Source organism: Alexandromys fortis, unplaced genomic scaffold (genome assembly GCF_014885135.2).
Source record: "Alexandromys fortis isolate MF-2015 unplaced genomic scaffold, M_Fortis_MF-2015_v1.1 scaffold_52, whole genome shotgun sequence".
NCBI lineage: Eukaryota > Metazoa > Chordata > Mammalia > Rodentia > Cricetidae > Alexandromys > Alexandromys fortis.
The window spans coordinates 10,018,633-10,035,985 of NW_026067929.1; the positions used below are offsets into that span (position 1 = coordinate 10,018,633).

Here is a 17,353-nt window from a genome sequence, read left to right on the forward strand (position 1 = left end):
GAGATCTAGGCTCTCATTCCGAACACACACACACACACACACACACCCCAAAACCCAACAAATACCTACAGCTATCAGACTATTAAAAAAGAGAACAGGGGCTGGAGAGATGGCTCAGTGGTTAAGAGCATTGCCTGCTCTTCCAAAGGTCCTGAGTTCAATTCCCGGCAACCACATGGTGGCTCACAACCATCTGTAATGAGGTCTGGTGCCCTCTTCTGGCCTGCAGACATACACACACACACACAGACAGAATATTGTATGCATAATAAATAAATAAATAAAATATTTTTTTTAAAAAAAGAGAGAACATACCACGCAAGGCCATTCAAATAGGCTTACATGGGCTTTTTAATGCTTTTTTTTTTTTAAGTTACAGAGACATGCCTGTCTGTGTTTTAGAGTATGTGCATGTAAATGCAGGTACTTGAGAAGGGCAGAGGCTTTGGAACCCCTGGAGCTCAAAGTTAAAGGTAGTTTTAAGTCACTCAGTGTGAGTTCTGGGAAATGAACTTGGATCCTCCCAGCCATCTCTCCAGTCCCCAAGTTTATGCATTTCTTGAGTTCCAATGATTATTTTAGCTCTAGCAAGTATGTTAAAAGAATATCAAGATCTGACTCTACAAAGGTAAAAAGTCAGTAGCTATGAGAGAAAACCATTTCATTAAAGATCTATAATTTCTGAGTTGCTGTTGAAGACTTTTCTTCATTCCTAACACAAATACACAAACCAAAAACTGGCAGAAATAGTGTTTTAACTCTTAGAATGTTTCTGATAAGGATTTTATTTATTTGCTCTTAGAGAAGAGGTGTCATGTAGCTCAGGATGGCCTTCACTTCACTGTGTAGCAGTTACTCCTCCACATACTGGGACTGCAGGAGAATTGAGACTACAAGCATGCACCACCACAATACGGAGCTTGAAATTTTATTATTTAAAACAATTAGAGGTAAAAATGTTTAAGTCATTTGCCTATAAAGCTGATTTTACTCAACTTTCATCAAGAAGACTAAGGATTACCATCAATAGACCAACAAGTACTTACTCATTTCTGGTTCAGCAGTGAGATCTGCAGTCACAAAATTAGAAGGGAAAAGCCCTATGCCTTGATGGGTTTCACCTTTCCACCAGTTGGGATCACTAAGACAAACAAACAAAAAAAAGAATGCTTTACCACGAGACCTATTTCTGTAAGACTTTACTGTTCATAGTATTTAACTTGCATTATCACCAGACTGGAATCCAACTCAATCATCAATCTAATAAAGAAATAGCAGTCTATATTCACAAACAGGAAGCAAACAGTTTCAATGGCATCATCAATTAGTGTGAGGTTCTGATACAAAGAGAAAATGAACCCCACAAACAAAACAAAAGTTTTTGAAGCCACAGTTCTTTCCCTCAGAAGGTCAATAAATTCTCTGAGAAGCTAATAAAAAACTATGAACTCCCCCCCTTTGGGTAAAAAAGATGTCATTAGGCTTAAGATCATAAGTGTCAGGTGGTGCCTTGGGCTTCAACATAAGAGCTCTTTCTAGTAAGATGTGGACGTGGACTCTTGGACCATATCTCCATCCCTACACCACTACTCTTCCATGCATACACTAATAGGGACTGGTTTCTTCTTCCACCCTGACACATACAATAGATGATGCCACGTGCAGTACAAAACCTGAAACAGAACTGTCTCCAGTGCTCACTATACAGAAAGTCAGCAAGTATGTAATAAATCCTTTCCCCAAAAAATGAATGATGCAATTCCAGCTAAACAGCTCTAAATTTACCTTATTTTGGCTTCTTCATGAAAATATTAAAATATACTGAATGTCTGTCTTCCTAAAATTCACATTCTGAAATCAGAAGGGTTATCTTTGAAAAGTGATTAATTCTGTAACCTTATAAAAAAGATTTCCAATTGTTTCTTTGCTTGTTCTGGCACATACGATACCAAAGTGAACACACAGCTATGTCTGAACCTGAAAGAGCCCAAACCATGTGCCAAATCTGACAGATCTTGGACTTTTCAATCTCAGAACTCTGTTGTTTAATGGTATTTGGCAGCACTAAAGACTAAAGCAATAAAAACCTGAAAACCTTATGCTGTGCAGCTCCTCCCCCATGACACCATAGACATGGAACTATTATATTTACATGGTTCTGTGGTTCTGTATGGATACTGTCAATAGATCATGTACTTCCTTCAGATCAATCCACCATACTTTCTGAAACTTTAACCTTTTACAAGATTTAACAATTACTAAATGGAACAAAAAATAAACAGAAAATAACAGGTTTCCCAAACAATTTAAGTAGCATAAATGAGGTGAAAATTAGACTAAAAAATAAATCAATATAGTATGAGGCAAGCCTGCTAACTAACTATCATCTAAAACATCTAGTCAATACTTTGTTTGGTAAATAATTATACTCAATAAAATATTATTAAAATAAGGGTTTACAGAATATATTTTCTCAAGTATTTAATGTATAAGTAACCATTACCTGTCATCAAGAACTGTAATAAGTTCTCCAGCTTTAAAAGTAAGTTCGTTATCCTCAGCAGCTTCAAAGTCATATATAGCACGAACTTTTCTACCTTCATGTTGGTGGTTAGTTAAGAGATTAGATGTGCTTGGATACAAAGAGGAAAGGGTAGCTGACTGCTGTCTTTGCTCTTTGAGAGACAACTCAATTGCTGTAAAACAATGAGATTTTAAAGACCTCAAATATGAATACAGCCAATAATACACTGAAAGTATCATTTTTCAATAGTGAACAGGAGACTAGTGCATATCCTCATACAATAACAAATCATTAGACACTACATACATTTACCCATCTCTGAAAGAATAAAAATAACTTCAAAAATTTGACATTTTTTTATTGAAAAATTGCAATTTAAATTATTCTAAGTAATAAAAAGACAAACTTCATTTAAAAAATAAAGCAGCTCTGCTTCATCTGAAGCCATTTCCTTAATCTATAAATTGCTAGGAAACGCTATTCAGCCAGAGACCTATCTTCTTCACTCCCTTCCAGGACTTACAAACTACACTCACCTTTTGCTAAATCTTCTTCTTCCTTTTTGTTAGCCACAGTGCCAGGGTCTTTGGCTACCAGGGCTGGGCTTGCTTTCGCTTGTTCAGCAGCCTAACATACATGTAAAAGTAAAGACAAAGAGTGAGAGTCATTCTCAAATAGTCTATGGATACCTAACCTAAAACCTTGTAAGACCCGCCTCATTAGTCTACTACAGACTTCTCAAGAAGACAGACAACCAGTCTGGAAGGCCTTCCACTTAAAAGAGGAAGGAACATCAGAAATGGGAAAATGAAAAGCAACTGGACAGGTTGATAGACAATCTGCATTTTCTCAGATTAATATAGACGATAAACTAAAAAACAATGTGTGGGTCAGAAAAGAAACAAAAACAGTATTTTATAATTTTAGAAGAATTTCAGAACTAGAAGAGAGGTCAGTCAGGAGAGGAAAGTAAGGGAATATTTTAAAAACAAACACTCCGGAGAATTCTGTATTTGTATTTTACTGTTTCCTTTCAGGTGAAAAGGCAGAAAGTAATGTATAAATGAACTCATATTTATAAAAACAACTGAGAGTGTCCCCCTCCCCCGAAATAGGGTTTCTCTGTGTAGCCTTGGCTGTTCTGGAACAAACTCTGTAGAGAAGACTTGTCTTGAACTCACAGAGATCCTCTTGCCTTTGCCTCCTAAATGCTGCGATTAAATGTGTGTGCAACCATGGCCCAGACAAATAAAATCTTAAAACCGCATGTTATAAAAAAGAATACAAGCAACTTCGATAGAGTGTCATGTTGACAATTGTATCATAAACAAGACAATGTTTAGATAGAAATATGTGCTAATTCACATGTCTGGAGTTAGAAGCTTCTAAGCTTCATGGCCTTTTAGGCCATCCATTCACTCAATGCAGATCAGAATGTAGCCTAGTTTGCAAGTTTCCAGAAGGTAATAGTGGTTCCTGAGCAGACTACACACAGCAACTTCTACACCCATGGTTCATATTGCTTCTAGTTATAATGTTCCCCTTGGTTCACTGTGCTCCACCACTGTTTTTGGTCCCTACTAAGTTCCAACTCGATAGTAAGTAGCTAATGAATCACTTTCTCAAAGAAAAAAAAAAAATCCTAAACCCTTAAACATTCTTTGTGACCTCTGGTACTTAAACAAGGATTTGGAACAAGCTAATATAAAATGGGTGATACAAGCTGAATGCTGGGTGTGGTAGCACAGGCTTTTAGTCCCAACACTCAGGAGGCAGAGGCAGGTTGAGTCTCTGTGAGTTCAAGGCCAGCCTGATTTACAGAGCGAGTTCCAGGAGAGTCAAGATTACCCTGAAAAACCTTGCCTCGAAAAACAAACAAACAAACAATCACAAGTTGAAGAATCAGGCAAATGTAACATTGACATCTACCATACTTTCCAGTCACACGAGTTAGCTCTGCAATAAAGTAAGGATATAAGAATATCTGCTTCTCATGGGTGCATTACAACAAATTTAGAGGCCCAGGTTAGCATGTATAGCTTCTAAAATCAGATGAGAGAAGGTTCAATCTGAGTTCAAAGCAAAAGTATGATATTTATATAGAAGGGTTCACCATAATGTATATAGAGGTGATTCATATGAAAACTACAAGAGATGTTGAGACAGGGAGTAAATGAAATAGCAAATGATATAGCACTAACTTGATTACAAATCAATAAAGAAATCACTGCAATCAATTAAGAAAAGTAGAATAAGAATTTTTCACATTATCACATGTACAGTACTCGGAACAATAGCTGACACACAGCAAGGGGCAGTAAATCTGTTTCTAGTGTAATTGAGTTTCTGCCTTTCCTACCAGACTATAGTCCAGGGAATGTGTCTCACTCTTTCTTGTATAATACAAAGCAAACAGTCAACATAACAACAAAACATAGCTATAGATTTGTCACACTGTATTGTACACTATCAGATGCCTAAGCAATTTTTCCTAGTTCCATATATTCATTTAAACACAACTTTAGCCACTCTTAATTCTGACCCATATCACCTACGTAGAATCTTAGATTCTGTCGTGACTAGTATACATGTCTACAAGTTAGAAGTGTACTTGGTCAGACAGTCTTTATCATTTATATAATTTTCTTTTCATTATTTGCTGACTTAAAACACACAAGCTGCTATTTTATACTCTTTGATGAAACCATCTACCAACTCTGAGGGAAGTACAGAAAGAAGTCATATGAAGAACCACGTTTCTCAACTGTGTGCTCTCATTACCCACCCGAGAGACTCATCATGAACTAGTCAGCATGGCAGCAGTCCTAGTGCTCTACTACTATGTCAAGACCTAACAGGCCTGTGCAGCATGAGTCAGGTGTGAAATATGATTTCCAAAACATGTTTACATCATTTTCTTCTGTCTTTGAATAAAAAAACAAATAAATCTTTATATATTCAGAGGCTTTTATTACGTCTGCTGATAAAAATCTAGCCTCATGAAACTGCAGCAAGACCTTCAGTAGCTAAGTAGCTTTAAAGTCTATAGCAGACTCTGCAGTTGGACCTGTACCATTTGCTTTTCATTAAACAGAGTTTTATAATTTCTAAGGACAAGTTTCTCAGAAACAATTTACTTTCTATACCATTTTCTGTAGCTGAAAGATAATTAGAATAAAAATGTTTTTGCATATATCTATATAAAAAGCTTTAAGTATCAGTCTTCCACATCTGAAATAATGTGAACAAGAGAATAATGTAATTTCTATACCAATCATTAATAAATGCTCTTGGCAGTGACCACTACACTTCTTGCCCCCATGAAGCCTGATCTAAACAGAAGTGCATCTAGTAAATACTATCAGAAAGCAGGCAAGAGCAGGTAGTATAAAAAAAGACAATGAACTGAATTATCTAGTGGTCTTTCCTGCAGCCACTCTCAGAATCAGTTCTCTCATGTGCAAACAAAGGGGTTACATCAGAGGACCCCTGAAGCTGCTCCCGCAACTATCTAACATTCTAGACGAATGAACGAGGCTCCTCGTGAAATATATCACTACCGTTTCCTTCTTTTACAAGGGCAATTCCATCTATGGAATCAGAAGTGTTTGCATTTGCGCTGACGGCTGTGGTCTGGAGTAGTGCTTCTCAACTCCATGTGCAGTGACAAGCACCAGGGATCTTACTAAATGGAGACAATGAGCCCACAGGTGTGGAGGGACCTCAGAGGCTGGAGTCCTGATAATCTCCCAAGAGGTCGTGATAATGATGGTCAATGAATCACATTTGGAGCAACAAGCTCATGAGGAGGGATAGAAAATGCAATTTTACTAAGTTGTAGTGATATTTTATTTCTATTTTAATAAATAAAGTTTGCGTGAAGATCAGAGAGTTAAAAATTAGCCACACTGGTCGGCCATGTATACCAGCCAGTGGTGGCACACATCTTTATTCCCAATAGTCACACTAGTTAGCTATAAAGCCAGGTGGTGGTGGTGTAATCACAGCACTAGAGAGGAATATAAGACAGGAGAAGACAGGTCTCAGCTCAGTTTCATTCTTTAGATTCCTCGAGGTAGGATGGCCATTTCAGTCTAAGGTAGAGGTAAGAGCCAGTGGCTGGCTGCTTTGTTTCTCTGGTTGAACCCCAATATCTTTCTCTGGGTTTTTATTAATTGTATTATACTAAGTCAGCTCTCTATCTCTCCAGTGCATCTACTTTTTGATAGACATTGTTTCTATTGCCAAGGAATTTATAGTACCTTGGATTGTTTTGTATAAAAATCATTAATTTAAAAATTTCAAGATTATTAATAAAATCCAGCTATCAATTATGAATGAATATTAAGACATATCAACATAAACTTAATTTTAAAAACTAGTTTATTAAGCAAAAAGAAAATAATCCACTTGCTTCTTTTCTCTCCTGGATACTTTTCTTAATCTTCACATCTAAAGAGCACTCAAATAAAATGAAAATGCCTTGTGAAGAAAATCTAGATAGCTCTAGACAAAAGTATACAATTGACTCCTGAATGTGGTCAACAGTCAGAAGGTAAGCTCTTCAAAGAAGGGACTGTTTGCTTTATGGCTTCACATAATTTGTCAGAATTTGTTCCAATCCATACAGCAGGAAAAGAGAATATACAAAATTACTATGCATACACTCTTAAGGACTGGCTACCCAGACTAGAAAAGACATATAAAAGATGTCCCTTGACTTTTTTACCATATGACACAAATCAGAAATTCATTGCATTACACAGAAAGTTGTGTGTGCCAAAGGAAATCTACCCCTGCGCCCATGATATCTTTTATAGAGAAGGCAAGACTCAGGATCTACCTAGCTCTTGTTTAAAAAAGTAAAAGTTGTCTCACTGTCCCATTGGCCTCTCCTATCTCCTAATTTAAATAAAGGTATTAATAAATTCCTCAATAAAAAGATATTCTAATTTTTAAGCTATCATTCTTTGTAGATAACAGTATTAAGAGCATTTAACAAGACTGTCCATTGTTACCTAATCTAATATAATTTGTTGTAGTAAAACTAAATAAAGAATTTAAATTACAAAACATTAAAGCAACTCCTTTTTGAAGGAGAGGCATTGGGAAAAAAGAGCCTAAAGCATACTAATATTCTACTATAAACCACTCTACAGCAGTCAAAGTTAACTATAAATGAAAACTAGAGAAAAATTAAGACAAAGCTACTTTAGAAGAAAAAAATGAACACAAAATACCTGAGAGCCAATAGCTGGGAATGTAACACCTTGTTCCTTAAGGTTCTTAATCATTGCCGATATCAGACTAAGCTGTGGATCATTCTTAAATTCATCTGTCCATTCAACCATGAGAGCCTTTAATTTTTCACATACTTTAGGATGACCCTAAGAAACAGGAAAAAAAAAAAAGAAGAAAAAATATAAAACTTCTAAAGTGTTATAGATCTCTTTTAAAATCATAAATTGTCCCTCTATAAGAGATGCTCTTTTAAATATATATACATTTCCTAAAGCAATAGACTACACTTATGAAAATAAGAAAATAGTTAACATCTATAAATCAACAACATTACTTTCATACCATGAAAAACAATAAAAGATACCTACATCTCACTCCAAAACGGAAACACTGAATGTGTAATAAACTTACTTTGGAGTTGGAAGGGCACGTCTTTTCAGTGTAACTTACAACTTTATATGCTTTATACACCAGCACAACAAAGAAAAATAACTTATTTTGCATTGCTATTTTTATTTTTAAAAAAACCTGCAAGGAGAGAATAAACTTTATTCCTTTCAGTTTTCCCATGACTCTTAGCTGAGGTCTGGGTGAAGCACACTACGTACTAATTATCTTAGGAGCGCCCTTTCTTCCGAAGAGCACCTCCCCTTGAGGAAGAGCTAAACACATTTAAAGTTCCCTCTATATATGTTTCTGTCTTTCCAGACAGCTGTTTATAATGCTCTGTAATTTTTTCCTGCATCTTAATTAAAGTTACAGAAAATATGATAGCAAACTATCTTCTTAAAGAATCATTCCTTTTACTGGACATTCAGAACACTGGAAAGCGTGTTCATTCATTAGTTAAAAAACAACAATTGTGATTCACTACAGCAGAAAAGGGAATCATGATTGAGACCTATAAAATTTTTATTTCCTTTCACATTTCTGTACAAGTTTTTTTCCTACTAAAACTCAGAAGCATTCACACTTCACAATGGCCTGAAGAATTACCCTATAAACATTAAAGCCTTTTTCTCGACATACAATACCAAATAGTTTAAGCCAGAAATAATTACTTCTAGAACATGAAATTTTTACTAGAAAGACTGTTACTTTTCTATTTTTAGACTCCTTGAATTATGCACTGAATTTTTTCTGATATGCAGTATTATAGTTCACAGCTCTCTTGCTTTCTTTGTCCAGATAAAAACATACATATACCTATATGACCAGAACAGCTACATGTTTTCCTCTATAGACTTGAAAATAAGCCAGACTTGTTTAAATTCTTGGCTGAAATACTAAGGATCAAATATGTGGTTAAACACACAGAATCCACCCTGGCTTTGAGCAATTTCTTCAAGTCCATAGTGTGATCATCCTATAATTTTCTAACCAGGCACCTTCATTATAGACATATCTGAAGAGACTATCTCATTTCTACCATGTCCATCACCAGGACTCTGCTGTTCTTAGTATCTAAGTTCCACTAACAAGTGCTATGTGCTGACACTCCTGGAATCGAGTGCTTCTTAGTTTGGAATCACAATGGGCCCAGTCTTGGCTTAGGGTCAATCCCTAGTAAGAACTTCTCTATCTACAGGTCTGGCCCAACAGAACAGTCATTTAATAGGAAAACCCTGTGATGGTCAGTCAGGTAGTGTCCCTGTTCACATAAGAACATTCAACAGGACTTTAAATTCTGGCAGTTTCTTCTGAAGGATTCTACATTTTGTGTTAAAAAAAAAAAAATGGTACCAAAAAAGTGCCTAAAGTAGATTGGTAGTATTTCATTAAATATATAAGAATGTATGTTTTCTTCTCAGATGAAAGGATAGAAGGACACTGAATCTATTTTAATGTGGTTTGCAAAAGAACCAACACTAAAATTTATGTGGATTTGTAGTCTTTTCAAGGAAACACAGACATACAGAAACACAGCTCTTATTTATAATCTAGAAACACATACACACATATACACAGACACACAAATTCTTTGGAATTTAAAATGGGAAGAACTTAACAATAAAATACACCAAAAAAGAAGGCTTCCTTGATTTCTGGACATAACGTCCCTTACCTTATTTAATACGTTGCTTACTTCACTAGCAAAATCTCTTGAACATACTTCTAAGTGAAAAATTTTGCCACAGTTTGATACACATGCTCCTAGAAGCTATAAGCATAAAGTTAAAATTAAAAGGGTTCAATGATGAAAGACAATTAAGCAGTGCTTACTTAAAATGAACCAACTTACAGTTAGAGCTTGCATAGCAACATGGGGGTCTTTATGGTTCACTCTTCTCATAACAGAACGAAGACAGTCTTTAGGTCTAAAAAAATGAGAAATTTAACAATTAATAATAAATCTAGCTATCTCCACTTAAGTGTATAAAAGGGGAAATACTATAAAAGAGTTAGATTATTAATGACATCTGAAAACTATAGTCTAGTTCCTTTAAAATTTCCAAGGTATCGTCATGTTCTCTTGCTTAGATACAGATGAGGCATTTCAAGCTAATTCTGCATTAAAAATTGTGGGTAACAATATTAATCTGAACACACTGAACCTGATAGAAGAGAAAGTGAGAAGTAGTCTACAACACATGGGCACAGGAGACCACTTCCTACGTATAACCTCAGTAGCACAGACAATAAGAGCAACATTGAATAAATGGGACCTCCTAAAACTGAGAAGCTTCTGCAAAGCAAAGGACACTGTCACTAAGACAAAAAGGCAACCCACTGACTGGGGGAAGATCTCCATCAAAGTTCTGATCTCCAAAATATATAAAGAACTCAAGAAACTAGACGTTAAAATGCTAATTAACCCAATTAAAAAATGGGGCACTGACCTGAACAGAGAATTCTCAACAGATGAAATTCAAATGGCTAAAAGACACTTAAGGATATGCTCAACCTCCTTAGCGATCAGGGAAATGCAAATCAAAACAACTTTGAGATATCATCTTACACCTGTCAGAATGGCTAAAATCAAAAACACCAATGATAGCCTATGCTGGAGAGGTTGTGGAGTAAGGGGAACACTCATCCACTGCTGGTGGGAATGCAAACTTGTGCAACTACTTTGGAAATCAGTGTGGAGGTTTCTCAGGAAACTGGGAATCAACCTACCTCAGGATCCCGCAATTCCACTCTTGGGAATATACCCAAGAAATGCCCAATCATATTACAAAAGCATTTGTTCAACTATGCTCATAGCAGCACTATTTGTAATAGCCAGAACCTGGAAACAATCTAGGTGCCCCTCAATAGAAGAATGGATAAAGAACATGTGGCACATTTACACATTAGAGTTCTACTCAGCAGTAAAAAACAATGATATCTTGAACTTTGCATGTAAATGGATGGAAATAGAAAACGCTTTACTGAATGAGATAACCCAGACCCAAAAAGATGAATATGGTATGTACACTCATAAGCGGATTCTAGCCATAAACAAAGGACATTGAGCTATAGTTTGTGATCCTAGAGAAGCTAAGAAGGTGAACCCAAAGAAAAACACATATTTATCCTCCTGGATATTGGAAGTTGACAAGATCGTCGGGCAAAAGTTGGGAGCAGGGGGGTGGGGGTAGATTGGGGGGAAGGGGAGATGGGGAGAAAGAAGGGCGAAGGGGAGGATTGGGAAGAGCTTGGGGTAATGGGATAATTGAGATGGAGGAAGGGTGGATATGGGAGCAGGGAAGAAGTTATCCTAATCAAGGAAGCCATTTTAGAGTTGGCTACAGTCTTGGCTCTAGAGGGGTTCCCAGGTGTCCAAGGGGATTTCACCAACTAGTTCTGTGGGCAGCAGAGGAGAGGGTGCCTGTACTGGCCTTATCCTATAGCCACACTGATGAATATCTTGCATATCACCATAGAATCTTCATCCGGCGATGGAGGGAGATAGACAGAGACCCACAATGGAGCACTGGACTGAGCTCCCAAGGTCCAAATGAGGAGCAGAAGGATGGAGAACATGAGCAAGGAAGTCAGGATCACGAGGGGTGCGTCCACCCACTGAGACAATGGGACTGATCTAATGGGAGCTCACCATGGCCAGCTGGACTGGGACTGATGGAGCATGTGATCAAACTGGACTCTCTGAATGTGGCTAACAATGAGGGCTGACTGAGAAGCCAAGGACAATGGCATTAAGTTTTGATTCTACTGCATGGACTGGCCTTTTGGGAGACTAGTCTGTTTGGATGCTCACCTTCCTAGACCTGGATGGAGGGGGGAGGACTTTGGACTTCCCACAGGGCAGAAAACCCTGACTGCTCTTAGGACTGGACTGGGGAGGGAGAGGGAGTGGAGGGAGTGGAAGGGAAATGGAAGGAGGTGGACATTTTTAATAAATAAATAAAAATATGGGTAAAAATAGGTTATAGAGGTATATTATTTGTAATTTAATAATTAAATAAATCTTGCCTGAAGACCAGAGACAAAGCTAAAGCCACTAGAGGTCAGGTAATGGTGACACACACCTTTAATCCCAGGATTTGGGAGTCAGAGTCAGATGGATCTCTGTGAGATCAAGGCTACCCTGGGCTACACAAGATCATTGCAGAAACAAACTAGATGGTGGCGGTTCACACCTTTAATCCCAGTCTTAGGGAGTCACACCTTTAATCCTAGAACTAGAGGGAATATAAAATGAAAGGAGAGAGAGGTTTACTCTGCTTAGTTTGTGGTCGCCTAGCCTTGGTAGAGGTAAGACTTCTCTAGTGGTTTGGGTGTTTTGCTTTTTGGGTTTTCAGGTTGAACCCCAATTCTGTCTCTGGGTTTTCATTTTTTGTGCTACAGAAAGCTAAGACATTTCAAGTCATAACAAAATAAATTCAGCAAGATATAGATATAGATATAGATTCCTGTTATAAACAATTACAAAACTAGAAAATGCATATGAAATATGTACTGAGAGATACTGCCCCATAGTTTTGGTAGTGACAGCAGCTCCCTCTAGTCCTGGCCCAAGTGAACCGAGCTTGACCTGCTCCATACAACTGTGAGCAAAAGAAAGGTGATGATCAAAAAGCAGACAGGTCCCCCCGAGCTGCAACAGGACTTGGTGGAGTGATCTACTCAGATAAGGAGAACCATGACACAGGAAAGGACACTGCAGCCTAAGTCCCATTTACCGTAGTGCAGGAGTGAGTAGTCACAATCTGTCTCATGAAGAACAAATGCAAAAAGAGAGCTTGATAAGAGGTATAAGCCACGTATGAGAAGCGTGGCATGGAAAGGAAGTTCAGTAGCTATGACATAAAAAACAACACTACATCTACTTCTACCTGGGCTAAGTGGCCAATCTTCTGCTCAACGCCATCTAAAATGACTATGTCACAAACTCAGTGATCTACAAGTTAGAGATTTCTACAGTGCTGGAAGCAGAGCTCAATGGGAAATTCAGATGTAGGCGTGGACTACTAACAGCATATAGACAGTAAAGGCTGTGCACAAGAGGCTTCAAACAAGAGCTACGGATTCTACAGGGAATTGAGTCAGGCCATTTTTGTTATATTCTGGCAAAGAACTTGCCTACACTTGTCCTGAGAATTTGTGAACTTCAAAGAAGTAGAGTACTTAATCTGTTTAAGGATATTTCAAACCAAGACACCATTTAGGCTGTAACATGATTACTGCTAGCTGCTTTTAGCTAACTGTACATAGAATCACAGTGGAAAACACAACAGAAAGGCCTGGAAAGTTTGCAGCTTACCCAGAGAGTAACTGTTGATAAAGTTGGGGCCAGGAAACTAGTTGCTGAAGAGATAAAAACTATTAAAAGTAAGTCAAATACTCTACATCAGTACAGTAGGAAAGATACTTAAAGGACTCTGAAGGAGGAGTCACACCATACCCTGCATTTGACTGTTTTAAGAAGAGAGCTCGCAGGGTAATGGTGGTGCACACCTTTAATTCCAGCATGTGGGAGGCAGAGGAAGGTAGATCTCTGTGAGTTTGAGGCTAACCTGGTCTATAGAGGGAGTTCCAGGACAATCAGGGCTGTTAACACGGAGAAACCTTGTCTTGAAAAACAAAAAAACAAAAAAACAAAAAACAAGAAAGAGAGAGAGCTCTAGGGTATCCCACACAGCGAGCAGACCAGGAAACGCCTCCACATTATCAAGACCCTCTATGGTGTGACCAAAGGAACCCAAAGACTCTTCAAGCTGGGAGAAGCCCTTGGCTGGTTTTGCAGACGCACAGTGTCACAAAACCTTCCCTCCAGATGATCACAAAACCTTCCCTCCAGAGTTCAAAGAAATACCTAGGAGGCCAGGGAAAAGGTCAAGATTCCTACAGTGGCCAAGACTGTAATTTGTAAATCTTTGACAGTGGGACATAAATGGTGTAATACAACGTAGATCCTAGGAAGTCAGAGATGCCCGGAATGTGGAATGAATGTCAAGGTAAGCCACCGGCAATAAGGGGGCGTCAACTCAAGAGAGAGGCTGTGAAAGCAACAATGCAAAGGCTGTAAGATTGGGCTTACCACTGAACAGGAAAAAAATATTTGCCAGTTATACATCTGATACAGGATTAGTAACTAGATTATACAAGAATTAGAAAAGCTAAACATCAAGACAACAAACAAGTCGATTAAAAATGGAGTATAAAACTAAACAGAGTTCTCAAGAGGAGAAATACATATGGCTACTAAACACTTCATATCCCTAGCAATAAAGGAAATGCAGATTATAACTACCTTAAAATTCTTCACCCAGTCAGCATAAAGAATAATGGCAACAAATGCTTGTGCAGCACAGAGCATCTTTTTACACTGTTGGTAGAACTGTAAGCAGTGTAACATTTAGGGAAACAACCTGGAGGGGCCTCAAAAAACTTGAAATAAAATTACCACAACTCATCCATGCCACTCTTGGGCATCCCAAAGTAATCTATGTCCTATGACTTGCTCATTCAGATTCACCTCTATCCTGCAGTCAAGACAGGGAATGGCATCAGTTAGACGCTCATCTTGATGAATAGGAAAATGTGCTACATACACCCAATGAAATTCTATTCAGCTGAAAAGAAAACTTAAATTTTGAATTTTTCAGGTAAATGAATGAAACGAGTGTGCAGGAGTACTGAGTAAGGTAACCCAAACCCAGAAAGACAGATGTCACATATTCTCTTTCATAAAGGATCCTAGCTTCAAGTTTTGCTTTTTGTATTTAACTTGGAGTACTTGCAGAAGCCACGAAACTGAAAGAGGTCAGGGCCTTAGGAGGACTGCAGAACACAGGTAAAAATATTACAAAAGGGGATTAGTGGAGACAGGAAGGGTTAAAAGAGGAAGGGGAGGGGAAGAGGTGGAGAGAACATGGGGACAGAACAGAATAAAAAAAAATACAGGGGTATGAAAGGGCCATATTATAACCTACAATCTTCTGATATAATAATAATAATAATAATAATAATAATAATAATAATAATAATAATAATAATGTTTGAAGGATGATGCCCTGTATAGTAAGACAGGACCAAAATCCTAGTACTAAGTGTAGGAAATCTCATATGAGACTCCAGAGGCCCCAAAACAATACAGTCTCCTGCCTTTCCACCTGGTTGCCCACCAGAACAAGATTTACTGTTTAAGACATTATACATTTTGGTTGCAAGATACAAAGAAATCAAGCTAAAACTGAGCTGGAAAACTCCATGATAGCTAGCTTTTAAACTGCAGGAGAAGACTATACAGGCTACTGGGGAAAGAAAAAACAAAAAGAAGGACCAACAATCCTACTCAATAGTGAACTCCACTTACCACAACACTAATCTCTCGGGTAATAATGGCACAACTGTCATGTGGAGTTAACCAACCACTTCTGATTGAATCTGAGGTCCACTCCACAGAAAAGAAAATCCATGCCTTGGGAAATCATAGGTTCTATGAGGGAAATTACTACTGATGTTAATTTAAGCTAAATAGACATAATGTTAAACTGCCTTCTAAATATGTATATACTTACCCTTAGAGGCTACTCTCAACCCTCATGAGGGAAGCCTATCTTTCCAGAAAACAGTGGTGAATGCGAGAGACTCAACATGCCAAGAGTAAGTAATGGATGAGAGGCTCAGACCTTAACAATTCATTTCTCATCCTCTATTCATGAATGAAATTATGACCTCCCAACAGATACAGTTACTTGCATTGGACCTGTATAAGACAAGCCTTCTTAACAGTCAGTTGTGAGTGGAGGGGACAATAAGGGGACTATGCCCTTACTGTTGATCTATAGGCTATTGATAAGACTCTACGAGACAGAGTCACTGTCTTAAGTTTTTACCCACTGGTGACCCACTAGGCTAATGAATACTTTCAATGTCATGGACATCCAGAGAGCCTTGTACAAAACAGAATGGTCAAACAAAGGACAAAATGAGGTGTGGAGACGTGAAGGTGAGAGTAATCAGAATACATTATATACATGCAAGAAATTATCAAAGAACAAATTTAATGAATAAGCATGGGGCAAAGTTTTGCCTTTAAAGTAATCAAGCCAATTCTAAATTGTATATGGGGACGGGAGAGAAGAGTGAAAAACAGAGCGAGGAATAAAATACAAGTGATATGAAGGGGGGTGGGAAGGAAGGCTTTAATTGGGGAGAGAAGAAAACAATGCAGGAAAGGGAAAAAGGATAAATTTTATCTTAAGGAAACATTTATATTTGTGTGTGTGTGTGTGTGTGTGTGTGTCTTAAATGAAGTTATGAGACTTAAGCTAACAATGTGCCATGGACCATCTAATAAAACCCCACCACCCAGCATGAGAAACCTCCCTTTGAGTTATTGGTAAGGGAAGTCCAAGAGATTCCTAAAACGATACAGGATACTGTGTAATACTGTAGTTGCCTTTGGTTGCCTCCCAGAGGCTGAAGGTAAGTCCCTATTATTACTGAAGATACCATGTTCTATGAACACAGGACCTGGAAGATTCAGCCTGGATCTAAATACCACCTCCTTGAGGAACAATTTTCATAGTGCAAGAAGTTTCTATGTAAACTGCCAAGAGAGGGAAGCAATCAATAGTCCTACCCAGCTGTGATTTCTATTAATCACAACAATAACCAAACATGGCAAGATATCCTAATGGTACAATAGTACCACTCATGATTGGAAACCAAAAGGTCTCTTAAATTGGATTTTAAGTCTCATTTAATAGGAAAGTGATGTTTATTACTGGAAACCCAACCAACTACCTAGGGCCATGAGATGATGGTTCTTAGAGGAGACCCTACTATCACTGTTTTACTAGACCAGCATATTTCCTAATTAAATTCTACAGGCAACTAAAGAATATTAAATGCTAGAGAGGGGGAAACTTAGTCTTCCCCAGGGAAGAGTCCCTTAGCTGGTTATCCAAAAACAAGTGGTAAGATCTGAAATCATATACATACAAGCAACACTAAACAGTAAGCAGTTTTTATGTGCGTGCATGTAAAACAACAAAGAAAAATAGACCATGATTTGGGAACATGACAGGGGTTGGAAGAAAAAAAGGGAAAGGAGAAAATGATGCAATTATATTTTAATTAAAATTTTAAAAATTTAAAAATTAAGAAAAGAAAGCAATGAAGAATACTAGT

The 17,353-nt window shown here is 37.7% G+C and overlaps 1 protein-coding gene across 2 annotated transcripts in view; it reads right to left on the reverse strand.

Moving 5' to 3' along the window:
- The window catches only part of Stam (signal transducing adaptor molecule), a 54,388-nt gene that overhangs the window by 18,301 nt on the left and 18,734 nt on the right, over nucleotides 1–17,353 (reverse strand). For both annotated transcript variants that reach the window (XM_050144756.1, XM_050144757.1), the window contains 6 exons: nucleotides 10,008–10,083; nucleotides 9,831–9,926; nucleotides 7,765–7,911; nucleotides 3,061–3,151; nucleotides 2,504–2,696; nucleotides 1,047–1,141 (listed from right to left, as the gene is read on the reverse strand). In XM_050144756.1, coding sequence (XP_050000713.1) covers nucleotides 1,047–1,141; nucleotides 2,504–2,696; nucleotides 3,061–3,151; nucleotides 7,765–7,911; nucleotides 9,831–9,926; nucleotides 10,008–10,083 — 698 coding nt within the window. The remainder of the gene's footprint in view (nucleotides 1–1,046; nucleotides 1,142–2,503; nucleotides 2,697–3,060; nucleotides 3,152–7,764; nucleotides 7,912–9,830; nucleotides 9,927–10,007; nucleotides 10,084–17,353) is intronic.